Raw genomic sequence first — 22,825 nt, 5'->3', positions numbered from 1 at the left:
AGTTCTTTACAGTGTATATTTACAGCAGAGTTAATTTGGATGACTGGCATCTTTTGAGTTTGCCAACCTCTTGCTGAGCAATCACCATCTAATGTTAAGTGATGTAACTGCTTATTTGGAATAACAGAATGTGTAGGTTCACCTCTCACAATTCTTAAAAGTACTGGAATCTGTATGAATTATGAAGACCGAATACCTTTTAGGAATGCCAGCAAATTAGCAGGAAACAGTGGAGATGTGTCTGCCCTCCAGGATTTGACTTGTATTTTCACTAAAATACCGGTAGATTACTACCTCTAATACAACTGGAAAGCAGGCGTGTATCACAGAATGGTTAGGGCTGGAAGTGACCTCTGGAGGTCATCTGGTCAAGCTCCCCTGCTGAAGCAGGGCCATCTAGAGCCAGTTGCCAGGACTGTCCACAGATGGCTTCTAAGTATCTCCAGTGATAGAGATACTCAACCTCTCAGGGCAATCTGTGCCAGTGTTCAGCCATCCTCACAGTGAAAAAGTGTGTCCTGATGGTTTAGATGGAACCTCCTGTGCTTCAGTTTGCGCCCACTGCCTCTGGTCTTGTCACTGGGTACTACTGAAAAGAGTTTTACTCTGTCTTCTTTACACATTCTATTCAGATATCTATATAAATTGATAAGATTACCCTGAGTCTTCTCTTCTGCAGGCTGAACAGTCCCAGCTCTCTCAGGCCTTCCTCATTGAAGAGATGTTCCAATCCCCTAATCGTCTTTGTGGCCATTTGCTGGACTCTCTCCAGTAGCACCATCTTGTTCTTTTACCAAGGAGTCCAGAATAGGGCATAATACTACACGTTTGGCTTTTGCAGGGCTGGCTAAAGGAAAAGGATCGCTTCCCTCAACCTGCAGGCAATACTCCTAATCCATCCCAGAATACCACTAGCCATCGCACCTGCAAGGACGTGTTGTTGGCTCATGATCAGCTTGCTGTTCCCCAGAACAGCCAGTCCCTTTCTGCAAAGATGGTTCCCACCTGGGTGCCCCCAGTGTACACTGGTGCATGGGGCTGCTCCTCCCCAGCCACAGGACTCTGCACTTTCCTTTGTTGAACATCACTTAGATAAGTTAGCTTATTTATAATGTATCACAACATACTCATGTCAAAGGATCATTTGAAGAGCTAGTCTTCATGGGAAACATTTAACCCAGAAATTTACCCTGTACTGAAGACATGGCTCTTGGATGTACTACCCTGTGGTGTTGTCTTACTGAATTTTTCAAGTAATGAAAGCAAGTGCTTAGGGGAAAAAAAAGAAACAGAAGTTTTTTGGCAAAATCTACCTTTTTTAAATGGAAAAATTCTGCTAAAACTATTTGTAACTAATCTCTAAAAGAAAATAAAGGCATAGGTATGCTGTTCCATAATTACCTTTCATTTTCTTTAAAAATGGCTATGTAGCTACTCTTAACATCAGTACCTTCTTTCTGATTTCTATTATGCAGAAAGGCCACCAGAAAATTGTCTTAAAGGGGAGCACCTCTGTCTGGATCTGCTTTTGAACATTTTGTCTCCAAGGTACACTTTTGAGAATGTAAGATTTGAACAACCTAGCTCATATTTTTGTCTCTGATGTGGTAGAAGTGAATTGAGAAGCTTTATACAGAAATCTGTATTTTACAATGCATTTTATCACCAGCAAACTTTAAAAGGCTTAATTTAGGACTAAATTAATGAAATGTGCTAACTGGTCAACTTCCTAAAACTCAGAAACATAAGGATTTATGGAAATAAGAGAACCATCACACATTTGTTTAAAGGTGAACTGTTATGGACCAAAAACACATTAGAACATTTAAAGAATTACACCTTTTGCTCTTCATAGAAGAGCACCACATTCTACCAAGGAAAATTCTCAATTAAGACACTCATTAACTTCTCTGCTTCAGCTTTAGGTCCTGAAGAGCACTATCTAGTTTTCAACTCAAAAATATCTTTAGAACAAACAAATTTGGGCTTCTCATTATAAACTAAGGGAGAATCAACCTTCCCTAGTAATTTACAATTGCTAAATATGGTTTCAGTTCAAACATTTTTTGGATACCAACACATTCTCAATAGATTTATGATTCAAGAGAGGTCTTTCTCCTACATCAGCAATAGCCCTAAATTAACAGCTTGTTTTAAAAGAAAGTTCACTTTGCTTTTTGAACTTACAAGAATATTTTTGTAACCTTTATACAACCTCTTCAAAGTTTTCCAAATGTTCCTCTCCATCGCTATCTTTTATTACTATAATCTAATTTACAAACAACATTTAAACTCTATAAAACCTGACCTACATATCTTTAGAATATTATAGGTCTGATTTCCCTGTTATATGGCAGTTTCTCACAGCTGTGGATATGGATAGTTTGGCATTTACACCAGGAAGAAACGCAGAAGAACACTTGCTCTATTCCTGTTTTACTTCTGGCCTCTAGTTACCTGATATGAAAGCTCTCTGGCTTTTTTTTTGCTAAGGAATTCCTGATATGACCCCTGCTGAGAGACAGCTTGCTCTTTGCATTTGAAGTTGTAAGCTCTGAGAAGTTCTGGCTATCTTATTCTGAGTCAAGGGGAGTTTTACAAGTGATTAATTTATTATTGTTTAACGGGGCATTGTTCCTGTGTTTGATCAATTATGACTGGAATGAATGAAAGAAAAGAATTTTCGGGAATGTGCCAGAATAAAGTTAACTCTCTAGCAAAAGCAAGTCTATCCTCAAGGACTCAAATCCATTCAGAAACTTCCTGCCTTAAAACTTTGCTAAATATCATCTTTGCTGCAGAGTAGTTTGGGGACCCACAGCATACCCCAATTTTCCAAGCATTGGGAGTATTAGTCTCTGTAATCCTAGCTTTAATAGAAGGTAAATTCTGCAAATAGATTTCAAAGTGAAAAACTGTATATAGTGACCTGTATCTGAATATGCAGGCGGCCTGAAACAATAGCTCCGGGAAGTGAATAATGCCTTTGTCATTTTCCCACACTATCAATTAAGATACTAATATAAATATTAGGACTGTTAATTAATTATAATCAACCAATAAACATTTAAGAAAATACAGATATTAAATCAACTACAATAATTATCATGATAATAGGATTCTTTTTAATCTTCTAATGAAGAAACAACAAAACCTAAGCAGTCTACATAAGCTGAAACAAGAAAAAGCCAATATCACACATATATTTCAAGTTTTTATTACCATATATGGCATATATGACCAAAATATTCTAAAGAATCTAAGTTTACATTTCGGTCCTAACAAACATGAATAAATTGAGATCAATCATGGAAAGCTATCTGAGAAATTTGGGCCAAGATGTTCAGTTTATGTTTGTGTATCTGCCTCCCCCTTGTTAAAATCAACTAGTGTCACATTTTGTTATCTGTCTGGAAATCTATGTCTTAGTCATTTTACTACACACCTACTCTAAACTGAGTAGAAAGAGGAAAAGAAAGCCAGATTCCACATGTGCTCAAGTTAAAATGACAGTTCTTGTATTTCCTATAAAAGGTAACCTAAAAATGTATTATACTATGTACCTTATTATATAAAAAAGACAGAATCCATGACTGTCTTTCTCATAGTTACTAACTACTGTTAGAGTGTACTCCCAGAAAAGTGTTCATTCAGAACAACATAAGCTTTGCAAGAAGTCCAACTAATTCCCAGACCAACCATCACTTCTCAATATCACCCGGTTAGTTTTACTAAACACCTGTTTTCACATCTATCATGATCCTTTTAATAACAGTATATCTATAAGGCATTAACTTAAAAAGTAAATGTTAATTTCATGAGCATAAAAGAACTTACTGGTCTGTGTAATGCATGTACTTACATTTAAAAGGCTGCTGATGGCATCAGGCTGTATTTTTTTAACATCATCATAACATGGCCATACTATTTTCCTCTTAGTTTGAGAGAATGAACCATCCGATTGGTCAGTTTCCTCTGAAACATTGCATTTGGCAGTTACCATGGTCCAATCATAGGAAGGACCTGTAGCCAAAATCTCTTCCACATAATAATCCCACTTTTTGAGGCTGGACATATTTACATTTGGTTTCAGTGCCTATTTGAAAGAAAGTTTTGTTATAATGACAGAAAGTCTTTGAGCTTCAGACTCACAATACAATGCTTACATTTTTCTAGATCATTCTAAATTGAACAGTATATTGGACTTGGTCAGTTGTGCTGCAGTTTGGTAATTTCCACTTGGCTCGGTCAGATCAAAACCTAAAAGTAATACTAGTTTTGGGAATATATTGCTCATATTTATCCTTCTGCTAAATCAAGTGCCTACCAAGAACTCTAATTCAGCGTATGCCACTGGTACCTTCACAGTCTTTGTGCCTCCTGTTAAAGATACAAAAGGTAATTGACAGCAGTCACCCTTCAGTTTTTCTCAGCAGAAAATCTAAGACTCTACCATGACAGAAAGGACATAGGCTATCTAACATAGGTGGACATGCTACTTGGAAAAACCACAGTAATAAGCAGGCAGCCAGAGACTGCAGATCTTTCAGAATAGTTTAAAACAGAGTACTTCGTATTAAATATTCTGTTGTTGTTGTTTGGTTTTTTCCTTTTAAAAAAATAAAATAAGATTTTCAGTTTGCATGCACCTTACCTGAAGGGTGTTACTACCTCAGGTGAACAGACAAGATTAAAGTCTGAAGAATGATGCTTAGTCATAATGACTATTTCTGCTATTATGCCTAATTCTGCTACCATGTTAGCATTTCATATGAGGAAAAAGTTTCTAACACTATAAAAATATCAAAACCCACTCCTGATTGCTTACTAATCAGGCTATGCTTACAGCAAAATGTATAGAACATACAGTGAACAGGCAATCATTCAAGCTCCAAATTCATCACAGTGAGGGTTCTACAGAAAATATAAATGTTTCTCTAAAACAAAGATATCTGCAGCACTTTCGATTCACTGAATACCACCCTCTTTGTTTTTTCCCTCCTTCCTCTTGCACTACCACTTTATTAGGTAAGTATAACTGCATGTGCATGTGGTGTGTGGGGGGGGGTTGAGGGGAGCAGCACCTTTGACTGCAATAAAGATCTGATGCAGACTCAAAGTATCTTAAAGGAAATAATTATTTCTACTTTTTTTAAATGAGATCAGTTTATATAGCAGATTTGAGCACAAGGTACTATGTGTGCTAAAATACAATGTGGTGAAACAACTTGAGGAAAAAAGAAAACCAAGAAACACCAACAAAAATATTAGTTGTGCCCTGGCCTCTGAGACAGTGGAGACTCTTATGTCATTATGTTTTCTGGTCACCAGCAGTGGACAGACATGCAAACAATGATTTATCAGGGTGAAGCTCACTGCCAAAGCAGCAGAGAACAGCACAGGAATAAACACGTGGGGCAGTGGATGGCAGGAACATCTTAAAAACAGCCTTGCACCCCGAGCTACAGTAAAAACAGACCCTTTTCTTGCAGTTTCTGAGGTATCTTGACTGCTTCCCTGGCTACTGCACAATTCTGTAATGGCAAGTGTATTGTGAATTCTATATAATTATTCAAGACACAGTCAAATCTAGTGGACATATGAGACAGTGATATAGATAGTGATTCAATCAGATCATTATGAAATGTATCTCATTATCACTCTAAACTCATTTCCCCATAATTATGGCTTACAGCATGTAATTTTTTTAACAGTCTGCGTAAACTTTAAGATAATTTTTATAATCATTCATATAATTAAATGAAATGAAAGACAGATCCTCATTTACTTCCGCAAGATGCATAAATACATATTCCAGAATGTGGCTCTTTAAATGACATTTCCATAACTAAGCCTGTGAGACACACTGATCCAACCAACAAATGTGGGTCTGGGTCAACTGTCCATCAAATGCTTAATTCAGCTGAGAACAATTAAGATAGCAAAATGTACTCACGGAATCACTCAGAATAACAAACCACCTGTTTGTTTTTTAAAAAATCGTACCTCTATTTCAGCAGGGGCATAGAGGTAATTGAAGAAAATAGGGCTCCTTTTGTGCATCTTTTCAATACATTCCCAAATACAAACTCCTTTTTTGGCATGTTTATCTCCTTTATCTTCAAATAATGTCCCTAGAGAAAGAAACAATGGCAACAAGGGTAGCTTTAGTATAATAAGTAACAAACACTAAAGCACAGATAAAAGGAATTTCACATAATAAATCTACTATCAAATGCCACTGCAACAAGAGATTGTATCTGATGAAATAACTTCTGTGGTTTGCAGCTGCAGCTATTCAGTAGTATTATATTATAAACCTGTTCTGAAATCTACAGAAATACTTGTGTGTATTTATGAATTCCCCTTTCTTCTTGCAGCTATGCTGACTTAGCAGACCACTAAGCCCTGCTAACTGATTCTGCCCCACACTACCTGAGGTGACTACCCATTACAGTCTGCTGCACCAGCTGCATCACTTACCTGCAAGTAACTCATTTCCCTAAAATTATTTACTCGCTGACTCATTTCAGGGAAAACAAATTAGGTTAGTGTAAACACATCAGCCATATATTTGTGCTATCTGAAATTACTTTGAAAGGACATACAGATTATCCAAAATCTACTGGAACAGGATTTTATATTGCATTAAATTGTATTTGAAAGCAAATTACCCTTAAATAAACTAATACCTCCTCCCACCTAACCCTTCTCTGTCCTTGTAGAATCATCTAACAATCCAAGTTGGAAGGAATCACAAAAGTCATTGATTCCAACTTCTTGTTTTTGTTCAAATGGAGGCATATAATGGAAATTAACTTTTTTGTTAAAATAAAATGGTTGCTCCACCTGTTCCACAGTTTCTACAGTTCTTAAGAGAAGCATTCAAATTGTATGCCATGAGAACCACCCCACGAAGCAGTGCAATTCAGAGCACCTAAGCGTTTTGCTCAGTGAACAAATTCCAAGAAAAGCCTCAGCTGTGGTTGTGTGGTCTTATTAAAAGGGCACTTAGAGTAGATAAGACTTTGGAATCAGTAAGGTTGCATATGACAGATGCAGTAAAAGGAAATACAAAAGAAGAGAAACACTGAAAGAACACAAGAGAAAGAAGTGAGAGATAACAGATGGGAAAGCTTTCCTCTCCTGAAACCTCATGCACCCGCTGAAGATTCCTAAGGACTTTTTTTCTGTTAAAATAAGGTATTTAATAGAGGAAACAGAATCATGTGGATAAATTGCTAAAAGACCCAGAGGCATGACACTCATTTCTTCTATTTTCCTTTAGTCAAATCAATAGCATGGTTCAGGAATCAAATTCAGAGAATTCTACATGTTCTTCCCCCTAATTTTGATTTATGTTCTTCAAATGGAATTCATTACATCATCACCATGCAATTACTGGACTATCTCAAACTAGGCAAATTTGTAGACCAAATATTGACAATAAAAACCCTGACAACTACGCAACCAATATGCAATAAACAAACATCACACATACCATGTTCTAGTCTTTCGTAATCTGAATCCAGAAGAAAAGTTTTAAATCGATTTGATACGTGATGAAAAGCCAGAAACTTCAGATAATATTGATTGAATTCAAATTCTGTTGGGTACTGGTTATGAATCTAAAAAAAAAAAGTAGAAAAAAAAGAAAAAAAAAGAAGGAAAAAAAGAGGATATTGAGATATAATACAAAGGGATGTGTAAAAATAATGATGTGCAATATGACAGCAAAATAAATCCCCTGTGAATGCTGACAATAAATACATCCGTACTGTAGACAACATAACCAACTAAGCTGAAGTTAAGTATAGCTGGTTTCTCTCCAATAACTCCTTATTGCTGTTTCAGTTAATTCACTGATTTTAAGGGATATACTCCAAATTTACATGTAAGTTAGAAGCAATGTTTCATACTTGACAATTTCAACACATACTACCTAGAAAGGTAAGTCTACAGGGATGGGGTATCTTTGAAAATTACAACTACATCATCTTTTAAAATGCTTAATCGCCATATGATATGAACTATTACAACCTGAGTAAACCAACAGGTGCTTCTAATATTATGATTAGAGAAAATCATTATTTTTGAATTCTTTTTCAAATCTACATGCTCCAATTAACTTAAATATCTCCTAAATATATTTAAGAATCTTACACTACTATCGGCCAGTTTTCCAATCCCATTAGATATCAATATGTACTTAGTTTAAGTAAGAAATATTGCACTCCAAAATCTCCTGTGCTAGTAACCATTAGGAGGGTATTCCTGCAAATACCGGAATAACTGACTACATCTACCATGGGAGTAGCACCCTCACCTCCCTTTATACACGGGGTGCTGTAACAGAGCTGCTTATTGAGGTTAAAAGAAGTCAGTTCTAGAAAATCATTACACTTCAATTATATGCAATAAATTACCACATAGGTACAGAAGAAAAATAAGAAAAGCTTCCTGCAGTGACATCACATGCATAAACTCGGTTGTCTTGGAAACAGAGAATCTGCCAGATGCTTCTATGGTGAAAGAATGATTTTGAATTAATAATTCAGCTGACACCTGGAGATATTGGCATAAACAATGACTTTTTACATGATGATGCAGTTCTAATTCAGGAATTACTGCTTCATTTGTTTTCTCAGAATCTTTAGTTTAACTCATGACATTTAATGCACATACTAGTTCTCTGGTGACTTTCTTACTGAACATAGCACGTTGAGACTATAATGGGTAAAAATATTTTGAAAGGACCAAATGTTTATTTCTGGTGAATGGGTGATTTTAAAACACTTGATCGTAATACATTACACTTCAGGGTCAAGCTGCAATCTAATCAGATTCTGTAGTTGTCTAATAAGTTGCACAGAAATCGATGAAACTTTACAGAAATGTTCAAGTATAAATCTTCAGTAAAGTTATTTTTCACAGTAAATTCCTATGAAACTTTATCCATTCATTTTATCTCAAAAGTCTTCCCTAGAGTTTACAACCATACTGTTGGAATTTGGTATGTAAATACTATGCCATTGTGAGCTAGGAATCTAACATTTGTAAGTCCATTTCTAGAAAAAATTACTCAGAGCTGTATTCTAAATAGGATTGTAAGTCATTTAGCTTAAAGATTTTTTCTAACAGACAAGTCTATATTATATATATTACACTGATTATGCAGTAAATCTGTGTACCCATGTGCTTTCTTGGCTGAACATAACACTGGCTGAAAAGATTATAACCCCTAGACAGCTCTATCTTCCCTCATGAGAAGTTATTGCCTCCTTCAGATTGATGTGCTGAACTGCTTCTAAATTGACACCCATAAAAATAAGATAGCCTTTCCTACCAGTATTTTTCTACTATTTTGATAGGAAATGGCAGGCAGGTTCACATGAACACCTTTGCTAACAGACTGGAAGGGTAGTATCTCCACCAGCGAAGAAGTGACGAATAGCTCCAGATGGCCTGTGGGAGGCAATCCTTCTGCTAACAGAGCTGCACCCAGGGCAGGTGGTCACAGCTTAAAAGCAAAAACCAGAAAATACAGAACTTCCTGTAAAATTTATCTGTTAATAACTGTTATACTTTATATTAAAGGATATAGAGAAGAGTCAGCTACCTAGTGACATGCATTAAAGCTGCTGAGATGAATTACCACAGCAACTTTCTTCTATTTCTTTGACACATTCACATCTATAGTAGAACAATTTAGGCATCTTGCAGTTTGAGACAAAATCACACCTGACATTTGTTAACAAAAAGGATTTATCCCACTCTACATTTCATCCTAACTTTTTAAGACAAGATGTTTATAATCTATTATTCCATGTTCTTAGAACTCCAGGTTGTGTTAAACATGACTTAGAGAAAAATCAAATATTTTGCCTTGAAGAAAACATGGTACATTCTGTTGCACGACAACAAACCAAAATCCTGACTGGAGAAAAAATTACTCTACAGGTATGCGTGGATAATTTCCTTGCTTTTCTTTACGCCATCTTTCTGAGATTTATTACAGTAAAACTGGAGCAAAGTGTTTCTAGGGTGAGAAACAGGATATAGGCTACATCTACATAAGCAAGTAATTTGGAACAAAAGGAGTAAACAGACTGAAGCAGCTGGTGCTGAAGTCCCTGCAGCTCCGTTACATATTTGTTGTTTTACTTCGGACCAGATCTAGTTCGGTTGAGTTGTGACCCCATTGTACATTGATGACCCCAATAGTTTTAAGCTAGGTGATGAATCATCTTTTAAGAGATGGTGAATATTTAGTACATACCAGAAGCAGAACCTTGGGGTTAAATGCTTCTAAGAAAAATGTAGTACACATGCACCAAAAGGACATCAACATATGGTAAGGAGAGATGCTGGAGGGATTTACTTCAAAATTACACTACTGCTTGAAATCATACATAGGTTTTCTCCTTTCTACTAATGCACAGACTTATTTAATAAGTTCATTAAAGCTTGGAGAAGACATCTTACAGCAGACAGAATACAGCACCAGACAAATGATTTACACACAGAACTGAATTAACCCCCAAGCAGATGGGTTCCAGTACTGGAAGACATGGCTATTCTGTCCTGTGCAGCCACTGCACCAAGAATTTGTTTTTTCTACTCCAGAAAAGGAGCAATAACCTTAAGCTGTTGGAAGGATTAGTTAGTGTGACAATTGGGCAGATTAACTTGTTTGAATTAAAAAATGCAGTACTGATTATCTTTGGAGAAATCTCTCCATTTAAAATAAAAACCTCAGGAAGACAGCCATTGAGAAATAGATTGATGAAACAGATATGACACATACTTCTACCGTTTTCTAGTGGGGAAAGCTATAGAAATCAAACCAAATTCCAAGAATAGGGTTATTAACTTGCAAGACAGCAATAATGATGGTTGCTCGTATTTAATGTCTGCAAAGCATTTATACTTACTGGCTTGAGATAAAAAAAAGGACAGACTTCAGAATTAACTTGAAACGAGTGTAATATTCTTAATTGTCCTGGGTTCAGCAGTAGCAGCCATTTTTCTCCCTCGTAGTAGCTGGTGCAGCACTGTGTTTTTGACTTTCAGCCTGGGAACAGCACTGATAACACCAATGTTTTTAGCTGCTGCTCAGTAATGTTTACTCTGACCAAGGACTTTCTGAGTCTCATGCTCTGCCAGGGAGGAGGGGAAGCTGGGAGGAAGCAGAGACAGGACACCTGACCCAAACTAACCAAAGGGGTCTTCCATACCACAGCACGTCATGCCCACTATATAAACTGGGGGCAGTTACCCAAAAGGGCTAGATCACTGCTAGGGTTGGGCAGTCGGCAGGTGGTGAGCAGCTGTATTCTCTTCCCTTGTTATTTCCCTTATCATTGCTATTATTGGTGGTAGCAGCAGTGGTTTTGTGTTATACCTTAGATACTGGACTGTTCTTATCTCAACCTGTGGGAGTTAAATTCTTTCGATTCTCCTCCCCATCCATCTGGGAGCGGGGGGAGGAAGGGGAGTGAGTGAGTGAAGGGCTGTTTGGTTTCTGAGTTACAAGCTGGGCTTAAAACACGACATCAACCTAAGTTCTGCATAAACAATGTAACTGCTGGTGTTCACCTTCTCTTGAACATGCAGTATATATAAAAACAAGGACATCTCAGCCCCCCCCTCCCCCCCCCCCCCGGTTTATAGGTTGTTTTTTTCCCGAACTGATGGAGTATAAGGCCTCTTCAAAACTCACTGTCAAGCACAAGGAATAAAAAACTGTCTAGTCACTGCACTGACAGTCAGTCAATTTCTTCTTTCGAATAAAGGTGCCCCAGGCTGCCAAAAGGCAGTCTTAAGCTTAAAAAACTTCTATTTGAAACCTGCATAAATGACCTCAGAAGATCTGTAATGCCAACCATTCCTTTTGGTCTGTTTTGTGTGGCTGGATCAGCCCCCTCTAGGCAACCATTCCAGCTCTTTATGAGGTGAAATTCATTCACTTCAATAAAACCCAGAGAAGGAGGCTGCTAGTCTTCTCTCAAACCCCCAGCTATAACATCTGAAATAGAGGCATCTATGCACTTATTTGTTAATTCTTCTTGTAAACTAAAACTAGAGATTGACTTACCTGATGCACACAGTCCAAGAACTGTAAGAAGACAGGAGCAAATCCACTACCCTGACAATTCAGAGTCAGACTACTACGTTGACTGAATTTATGACCAAAAGAGAGCCACTCTTTTTCCACCAGCATTCGAAAACCTTCAAGAGTCCTATAGAAAGGATCGCTGAGTAACTGCACCAGAGACACTACCTAGATAACAAGACAGGATATACTGTGTAAAAAGTGACAGAAGTTAGGAAAACACTTCAGTCAATTAATATAAATATTCTATAAGCTGTTCATAGTTCAAGGAAACAGAGGCCTTCATATAACTCAATTACAAGTATTTTACCAAATATATTACGTAGTTTTATAAAACAAACCAAATCATATTTCACACGAAAAAGCTTCAAATAAATTGAGATTTTACAATACTGTAAAAGTCAAACCTGATCAACTATAGACTTTGGAAGTCATTATAGTGCTTACCACATTTAAAATACATTTGAAATAAAACCACTTTTGGTAATAAAACAGCATAATAAACATTTATAAAATAGTATTGGTTACCTCAGCAAAAAAAGTGTTAAAGAATTGGTCCTGAAGGTGACACTAGAGTTTCTGCAGTGTTGCCATGCTATGGTGCTCACTAGCCAATTTCAGCCTGTTTTTACACACAGCATTTCAGGAGACTAAAATGTAGCACCAACTTCTTTCACTTCCAGCTGTTTATGTCCACATCTCTATTCTTCATTTTTTGACAATGATTCCAATAATTATGTTAACATTCTTTTGTGGGTTTGCCTGCTATCAGGGTGTTGGCTGCACACAAAGTTTTTATTTACTAGAATTACTGATATCTGTGTTTATCTTCTGAAATATGACACAACTACATGTACACAATGCATTCATTAAACAAAGCAGCAGGTCTTCCTTCACCTAATTTATAGTTTGATTCAGAAAGTTATCTGTTGGGCTGATCTGTTCTTGCAGCAGGTGTTACAGTCTCTTTGGCACAAATTTAGTTTTCTCTCTGTGTGTGATCTCCTAACTTCATTTATGGAAAACAAACAGCAAGAGAAAGAATTCCTCTCCTTCCCTCCTATGCTGAAAGTGAACTATGTTTACAAAGATAAATGAAAAGCTGTGAGAACTTTCAGCTTTCATTCGCATATATGGTCAGGTGCAGGAATGAAGATTTTATATCTAAGTCTTAGAGCTGTAATTCCATCAGGACCTATGGGACAAACTCATTTTAAGAAACTGTTTTATAATGTAAATGCAAATGAGTACAAGAATTCGTGTTTTCTATTTTTTTCCCTGCTGCCACAACACAAATTGATTAATGTTATAGCCAAATTATCAGCCACTATTGTTTGGTGGTTTTTTTCTTAATATTTAGCTATTTCAAGGTTTTAATAGAAGCTTACTTGTGCAGTAATATCCCAGCCATCCTCCAAACAAACCATAACAGAAGAACCATTTTCAAGGAGCTCAGAGATGACGACACCCAACTGCATTATCCTGTGAAGCTATAAAGTATCAAAAATGAGTAACATACTCAAGTATAACTTTCTAGATATTATCAATATAATATTTTCATATTTAATATTAAATATGTATTCCAAAATCTACATATGGTGGAGAGAAATGCATTGATGCAACAGATTAGAAAGCTATAAAATGTAGCAGTCTCAGGATTTTAATCTAAACTACAACAAAACTGAGAAAAAATTTGAAGATAAGAACTTAAGCTATTAAAACCAATGAGTACTGTAACAAAATAGCTGTCATAAAAAGGAGAATGGGAACAACACACTTGACAGATTTATTGTAGCGAAATTCCATCCTGGGCTTAACACTAAAATAACTTCCTGTGAAATATTAAGGTTCCACAAAGTCACTAAGTACTTTAATGGGAGAACCCATGTAAGATATTTACAAGACAGTATTTCTAATGCTCAATCCCATGGAGGTCTGCAATGAAATTCGTAACAGTAACAGAGAGAATAACACCCCCACCCCCCCCCTTCAAACTTGAAAACAAACACAGAAAAATGCTATTTCTATAATCTGGAAATAGTTCAGGTAGATTAAACAGTGTTTCTTATATTTGTGTGGACTGGCTAAAACATATGGAAAGAGCACAAACTATTTGCATTTAGTATTCATTATGTAATGATACTAAAATTCCTTGAGCAGATGGGGTAGTTTATTCCTCTGGGAAGGATTATTGACTTGAAAGAAATTGATTCAAACATGATAGGTATAAGCAGGTTAAAAAAAAATTAAGTGAATTTGGGCAATTTGATTTTACTATGAGACTATACATTATTATTACTACAATGAAAATATTTGTTATGTTTGTACTATTTTTGTCATGCCGTGATGGCATTCTTGGTAAACATCATAACAGACCGTACATCGGCAATTCAGGCTTTTACAGCAGAATGAAACTGCTCTTTGCAGAGCACTGAATACAATTCAACTTCAAAATGAAGTAAGAAAGCTGAAAGCCTGGAAGAAGGGAGAAAGCAGTACAGGAAACCAAAGAAAAAAAAATGCAAGAGATGTCTAAGGTCATTTATGCAAGGAAAAAAGAAATTTTGGAAAGTACAGAAGGCACAGGAAAGTGAGTCAGGGAGAACAATATTAAAAAACCCCAATCCTATGAATATTAAGATGGTAATTGTGATGGAAACCACTTCACTCCTCTGAACATTCATATAGCCATTGCTTAGAAAATAAAAGAAACTAATTTTCCTGCAATTTTTAATAGGAAAAGACCGAAATGAGCACCACTTTTAAAATAGAGTGGCTTGTTTATTGTTCCATACTTTCAGACAGGTGAATAGAAGAAACGCTGTTTTTTGCAACCTTAATACAGAAACTGATATGCAATCTGATTACACAGATTCAGTATATAAAAATGCAAAATAACATCTGTATCATTTGTATAAGGAAAATAGGGCAGAACTTTAAATTTCTTCTTATGAATTCACACCCTTATAAACAAGTATTTAGCCTGTAAGTGCCAAAGTCAATACTGTGCAACTTCTATTGTCCAAGAGAGGAAAGCTTCCCACAATAAAACCACATTTCCAAAATGACAGATCTATGTACTTTCACAGGAATAGTAGAAAATGTATCAAATTAGTCATAAATTTACTTTATTACTTAAGTCACATATGACATGATTTAAACCATAGAAATGTGGTTTAAATGAACACAGCTAATGTGTTACATTATGATCTAGTCCTAAGCAAAAAGAGATTCACTATTACCTTTCCTCCAAAATACACCAGAAGAGACTAATTTGAATGTTATAAACTCCCCTTGACCTCTGTGCTCTTATAGTCCTCGTTTTGGCTGGAATAGAGTCAATTTTCTTCCTAGTAGCTGGTACAGTTTTGCTGTGTTTTCGCTTTAGTCTGAGAACAGTGCTGATAACACACCAATGCTTTAGTTGTTGCTCAGTAGCACGTACCCTGGCCAAGGACTTTTCAGTCTGTCATCCTCTGCTAGTGAGGAGAGGCACAAGAAGTCAGGAGGAAGCAGAGACAGGACACCTGACCCAAACTAGCCAAAGGGGCTACCACATCCATACCACAGCATGTCATGCCCAATATATAAACCGGGGGGAGTCACTCAGAAGGGATTGATCGCTGCTCAGGTCAGGCTGGGTATTGGTTGGTGGGTGGTGAGCAATTGTATTGTTCATCATAAAAATCACTTTGATGATAAACATCACTGCTGTTTATCATTTCCCTTTCCCCTTTTGGCTTTTATATTCTCTCCCCTTGCTATTTTCCTTGTCATCATCACTACTAATATCATGATATTGTATTTTAGGTTTTAAACTTTTATCTCAACCCGTGGGTTTTACATTTCTTTCATTCTCCTCCCCATCCCACTTGAGAGGGGGGGAAGACGTAGGTGAGCGAGTGACTCTGGTATTGAGTTACCGCCTGGGTTTAAATGGTGACATAGGGACATGTTTATTTCATCAAAGTGATATTCATTTACCTACATTTATTAGCTTGCTCAACTACTCTGTGAATGAAAATGTTCACGATGATGGAGTCAAGTTTTCATGCTCTTCACGCTTCTCCCCTTCCTGAAGAATATGGTGGCCAGACACAGCAATGACCAACTCCTGTGCTCTCTATGGAGTGATCACACCTCAAGGGAAGAAATTAAGCCTGCCTTTGCACTGTGTAGCACATTTCAATCAGGAGTACCTTTTTTAATGCATAATTACTGAAATGATTGTGTTACATGCTATTTCCTCCTTAAGTAAGCAGCACAGGAGTCTATTCTGATTTCTATGATTAATTGCATTTAAGAAGAATATTCCAAACATAACATAAAACTGCTCAGAACATTCACTATAATTGAAACAGTTTTAGATATGCAAAGAGCTGACTGTCCCACATTCTTCGTAATTTGCATCCTGTAGTTACTTCCATCCCTGTTTTTGTTTGGTTAATCTTTGTGTAAGGGAATATGGGACAGGGATGTAAAGGAACAGATACAGAGAAAACAGATTAACACACAAAGAATCCCCTCTCTCCTGCAAACACTTTGCCATACCCCAACAACAGGTAACAGATGCTAGTTTATTTGCTAAGTACTTGTGCATATGGAAAATCAGAATGAGAACACTTATGAAGAGCAGTATGTCAGTTTTAAAATCAAAAGGTTCATTTATTGTTCCATACTTTTTTTTTTAATTTTTAAAATATTTAAGAAAAAGCAGTGAAAACCAAGACCATAAATTTATATAGACAGAAAAAACGGTCACCTCTACTTGTGTATGTGTTCCATGCTATAAGCCATAAATTATGCCATAAAAAGTGCCTCCCACATTTGTACATGTTATGATTGCATTAAAATAATAATGCTTGTGGAATGACAGAACTGATAATATGCAAAACAGTTACAATGAACAAAGAAGAACAGCTGGTTAGAACACAATAGTTCTCTGTCAGGAGAGCCTGAAATTTATTTTGTGTAAGCAGAACCGCATGCATATAGATTGTTAGAGGTATCTGTCACATAAATTACCTGTGGGAACCACTCTGACTCCCCAAGTGCTTTAAGGAATGTTGCCTCAGAATCTGTAGGAATAGTGCTGGGAACACAAGCTCTCATCAGCTTTTTAAAGCTTGCCTTTGTCTGTCGGATGTCACTGAATTCAACAGGAACAAATTCGCAATTCAAAGCAAAATCAAGTTTGAATCCCTGTATGAAAAGGACATCAGCAGATGCAATTTAAAAGGGAAGCATATTTTTCACTGACAGTCCCACTAAATCTCAACATCTTGTATGCTTTATTGCTAAATATTTCAATTCCTAATTAAAAAACTGTTTAGTTAAACACCTTCCCAGGATAATAAAAATCCTTACACCACTTGCGAAATATACCATAATAAAGTACTATCAGGGAGTACCTGATATAATTTCCAAGAAGTATGTGAGGTTTTCCTAGCAGATTTCTTCCTATTTTGTTTTACTTACTGCATTTACAAAATGGGAAATAAGAGGAGGACTGAATTAAAAGATCAAGTTAGCTAACTGAAAAAACGCCCCCAAAAACTCTCAAACTACAATGAAAAGGAAAACTACATTATTAGGCAAAACAATTCTCATATAAGAAGCACCACTGAAGATCTTTACAGCCAACATTTTAATTTTTCTTCAGAAATTCTTCTTTCATGGAATTAAACTTGGCTTGCAAATAATCTTCATTAAGCTGCTTCATAGGATACCAAGCAAAAACGGAGGAAAGTGAAAGCCCAGATTTAATCCTGTTTATACTTTGACATGGCTCAAAAACAAATTCAATAGCTCAACTGCTGAATTTCTAATAACATATGATAAAAGGAACTGAGAAAAGTAGCACATTTTCCTTAAAACGATAATTCTGTTTCTATTATCAATTTGTATGAAATGCTATTTGGCAGAATAGAACAGGTCCTTATGAATCAAGATCAGTAACGGATGCTCTGCCAAGCCTTTTATAAAGCCAGCAAATTCAAGTTAGTAGAATGCTAACAAGGCTAGGAAAATACTTGATAATAAAAACCCAACACAATTTCTTTATCCAAAACCAAAAGCAGAACTGATCCTATAGACTAGGCACTAATCAATGAGAGGAAGTTTGAAATAATCAAAAGTTAAATATAAAAGGTTAAAATAGAAACAATATTTGAAAGAATTTTGATTCATCATTTTGATACAGATGCTTCTTCTGTCTCCTGATATAACATAATTTCTGAAAGAACTGAACACTGATGTGTTTTCCGACAGCCAATACTTGCTTTTGGAAGCATATATATTTCAAAAAATAAGAAATTTTATATATGTTCACATTTCAAATAAGAAAGTAGAAAACAATTGATTTTTCAATCTTCAAATGCAGAGATTTAAAAAAAATAATCTGCAAACATTTTCTGGAAAAAAAGTAAAACTACGAAGAACTAATGTAGAAGATACTTGCTTCTTATACAACTGCATCTGAAATACTATAATCTGTCCAAAAAGGTGTCCAAAACTGTAGACATCATGGTCCTTTTCATGTAATCAAATCAGGACGAACAGACTTCCGCGTTGTCCTTATTCACATCAATTTGGTTTCATGTGAATTTAATTGCTGCTCACACTAACAAAGGTTTTCTTCTCTGGTAATTGCTTTCCTGACTAACAACATTCCATTTGCTTTGTAGCATATTTCAACACATCAGGTAAAATAAAATTGCTCTTAAAATTTCCAAATAAGTCTGTTTCATGTTTCCCAATGTTGGCAACTCAGCTGAACATTAGATGAGTAGTCAGCAGAACCAGAGTACAGTAGTATACATTTAGGTGTAATTAAGCATGGCTCTGAAAGTAAGAACTTACAGATACACAACTCCAGCACTTCCCTTGCAATACCTCTGAACAGTCTCTGAAATGGGCAGCAAGCTCCACTGCTGCTACACAAGTCCACTCTCTACATTCCCATCACTAATCTTTATACCAGCAGCTAAACTCTGCTGCCCTTGTTCCCTGCAAAGTCAATGCAGACAGACAGTTAAAACAGTGAAGCGATGGTGACTTCTGAATATGAAGGCTTTGCTGGAACCTCTGTGGCCTAGCAATTTCCTTCCTAGCCATGTCCTTCCCAAGTTGAATACTCTTACCTTGTACAAAAGCTACTCCATTCCTCTAATAATCTGTTATCCATCTTTGTTTCTCTTAGATCTACTACACATCAGCACAAAAGCGACAAACAAGGCTCTACTCACAGAACTTGTGAGTTTGTGCCTGGTTTTTAAGATAATTTAGTATATTTTAATTTATGTTAACTTTGTGGTATTCTATGATTGCAGAGCTCATTTTTCAACCCCACTGAGTTATACAGCATTGATTCTTATTCTGCATGCAGGAATAATCCTCAAAAGAGTGTACAACTTTAGGAGTTATCCGTCTGCCTTACCTAGAATATTATTTACAGTTTTGCAAAAATATGAGGGTTTTTAAACTCAAGCAAGATAAAAACTATGTTAACATTAAAAAAAGAAACAATTGCCATTACCCGTAACTGAGATTTTTCTCCAAATATATAAAGGGCTGCTTGCCGCCTCAAAAGCTGACTTTGCAGAAAAGTGCTGCTGCTGTAGGAAGTGGTGCTATCCTTCCCTGCAAGTCTTGCACCAACATCAATGAATGGGGTCTGAGTGTTGATAAATCGATTGCTTGAACGAAGACTTGCCCATACACCTTCACAAAGATGAAAAACAATTTAAAACCTCTTTGTGTGACGCACTGGAGATCTTAATTACTAAGGCACACGATAAAACATAATTTGGAAAGTAGAGAGCTTACACATGTCATTTACATCTCCCACAGGACACACTGGAAAGGAATATTTTCAGAACAAAAATTGGCAAAAGTATCCTACTGAATTGTGATTTAACCTAAGAAACTAATCAAACACTGCAAAGCTCTTTCTACTATAGAGACAATGGTTGCAATCATATTCAAGGCCAGGATGGACACAGCCTTGGGTGACACAGTTTAGTGTGTGGTGTCCCTGCCCATGGCAGGGGGATTGGAACTAGGTGATCTTAAGGTCCTTTCCAACCCTAACTATTCTATGATTCTATATCAGTAATATAATGATAAAATGAATCACAACTTGCAAGTAATTAGCATCCATTTAAGTGTATGAAAATTAAATTGCTAGTGCTGTTTGTTTGAGAAGTAGGGACAAAAATTTGATGTATTTCCTCATTAAAGGCATATTTTTTGGAAGTCTAACCCGTAACAGTATTATATAATTACTTACTTCAAAACCAGAAATAGTATCACTTCAAAATTTCCTGTTACCTAGAATCCTTGTGTTTCGTTTGCCCTAGACAATGTAAAACTATCAACCATAGCGTGTGATAATGAAAATCTATAAAAGGATGATCAATATTACATTTCGGGGTAAAGTATTTCATATTTACTCTGGAAATGCCATGATTAAAATGCAGAATGCCATGAATTTTGGTTTGTGATTGTCCATTTCTAATGGACAATTAGAAATGAAAACTAAGTTCTTTTTTTAATCATATGTTTCATGACTGTATTCTAGCAGATGTAACTATGGTACAGTTGTGTGAGTAGAGATACCTAGTAGACCACAGTCTTACAATTTAATCTGGCAGTAAGAATGCCATTACTCTGGCAGCAGGGCATGGTACAGAAATCCCAAAGCCTGCACCAACACAAACTTGAAACAGTGCACTGTGACATGGAAAGACAGTCTTGCCTCTGAAAGCAGCACAGCAATATTCGAATGGCATCGTACCAACGTAATTACCTCTGCCTCTTGACAGCATTTTTTGTCTGCATATTGCTCCTGATGCAGCTACTGTCACTTCCAGAAGAGGAAACTCCTATAGCACACAGATATGTGTGCTACAGGCTCAGATCACACCTAAGAAAGTTTAGTGATTTTCAACATAAAAGTAGTGACAAATCACATTGCCAAGGCCTGTTTAGCATTAGCAGCGGAAAAGACAAGAGTATTTTTCTGTTTCTTGTTCTTAGTAACAAGGATTTTGTGAGACTGTTTTTGTGTGTCCCAGTGAGGTAGGTGAATGGTCCTTGATTTTCAGAATATAAATAGCACTACTTGAAAATCAAATCTTTTAAGTATACTAAACTTGGCATTCGACTGGCAGTGTGAAATTCTTTAACCCATTATGCAGTAAATCAGATTATCAGAAGAGACTCTTGTCCACAAATCTGTGAAACAAGATATCCAAAAGAGGCACCAGAGATACCTTGTAGCCGTAGAAATTTAGACACTACCGCACCAAAAAGCCCCCTCCAGCTCCTTCAGGAAAACCCAGTAATACGCATAGTCAACATTTCTTTCACAGAAGGAAAAAAGATGCAGGTATCAGTAAAATCCCACTGAGATATCTCAACCAGCAAAATAATTTTATTCTGTCTTTTAGAAGCAAGATTATGTTTCTATTAAAGAATAATACCGTACAGTAATCTTCAGCAGGGACTTGTCTGTACAGTTTAGCTTGTCTGCCTCTCTGGCTGCTAGACTTAGATGTGAGCAAAGAAATATGAGTAATTGAGCATGGCTGGCTAGGAACTTATGACTTCCTAACAGTTCTAAATAACTTCCACTTCAAAGACAGCCAGTTTTATACAATACTTCAGAAAGTAGTACATATGCTTAGCATAAAGTTTTGTCAACTACCACAGATGAAATAATAAAGACTTCAGCAAGCAGAAATCACAGCAAGCATATAATAAGAGGAATAATTGCTTGTTTGTTTGGTATGAAAAAATGGTAGCTTCAACACAGACAACTGTACCCAAAGATGATATTTACAAAAACACAATGTCACTTTCTAACATTTTATGTATGCAGGCCATCATTAGTGCCTGTAGCACATCAAAAGCAACAAACACATGAAGATGAACATGTTTACCAGTGATGCATAACAATGATTACTGATGTTAGCAGTATCCAGCTTTCATTATTTGTCATATACATTCTTAGTACATCTTTCTAATTTGGCAGAAATTTTTTTTTTCACGCACCAAATTTTCTACAGATCATTCCACATTAGGTCATAACAGTATTAAAAGAATAACCTGGTGAAGCATGTGACTAAATCACTGTCACTGCATCATACATTCAATGGCCAAACCCCCCCAAAACTAAACTAAACCAAACCACAACACTGAACTGAAGCCCCAAAATCTTGTTAATGCCAAATCAAGGCTTTCCATCAGTACCACTTCAGCATGTATTAAGATAAGGTAGTAGTTATGGAGATGGTAGAAAAGAATGTACTTTCAGGACACAGAATACAGTACCTTGATAGACTCTTCCCTTAGTTGCTGATTTGGAATTTGAATGAGTGAAACATTTATCTCTGTACCCAAGCACTGGTAGATAACAGTTAAGACAGAAGAAGGAGGAATGGAATGCACATTGGAGCAAGACACATTGCAGGAGAAAAGAAAAGGGTTACTTATTAATTTCCAAAGATCTAGCATATATTGAATTTCTTTATATTACATGATTTATCAGACAGCAGAAATCTTAGTTATCACAAGACAAAACATCAATCAAGCCAGAAAACCAATATAAAATGAGAAGGAAGTACCCATTTATCAAAAAGGAGTAATTTTCATTGTCATTGCAATAGTTTCAAACATGTAGCACAGCCATCATGTGGTTTTCCATAC

General features: G+C 36.3%; 1 protein-coding gene across 1 annotated transcript in view; it reads right to left on the bottom strand.

Moving 5' to 3' along the window:
* Positions 1–22,825, bottom strand: part of SBF2 (SET binding factor 2) — a 261,395-nt gene that overhangs the window by 9,315 nt on the left and 229,255 nt on the right. Inside the window, exons 30-37 of the mRNA XM_061462974.1 lie at positions 22,451–22,522; positions 19,653–19,837; positions 17,141–17,317; positions 13,504–13,605; positions 12,098–12,283; positions 7,502–7,628; positions 6,007–6,134; positions 3,863–4,096 (exon numbers count right to left, since the gene is read on the bottom strand). Of these exons, the coding sequence (XP_061318958.1) occupies positions 3,863–4,096; positions 6,007–6,134; positions 7,502–7,628; positions 12,098–12,283; positions 13,504–13,605; positions 17,141–17,317; positions 19,653–19,837; positions 22,451–22,522 (1,211 nt within the window). The remainder of the gene's footprint in view (positions 1–3,862; positions 4,097–6,006; positions 6,135–7,501; positions 7,629–12,097; positions 12,284–13,503; positions 13,606–17,140; positions 17,318–19,652; positions 19,838–22,450; positions 22,523–22,825) is intronic.

The sequence above is a fragment of the Pezoporus flaviventris genome, unplaced genomic scaffold, assembly GCF_033815535.1.
Source record: "Pezoporus flaviventris isolate CSIRO_AGI_PZ_B2104156 unplaced genomic scaffold, CSIRO_AGI_Pfla_v1 ptg000036l, whole genome shotgun sequence".
Lineage (NCBI taxonomy): Eukaryota > Metazoa > Chordata > Aves > Psittaciformes > Psittacidae > Pezoporus > Pezoporus flaviventris.
This window is presented reverse-complemented; position numbering and strand designations above follow the sequence as displayed.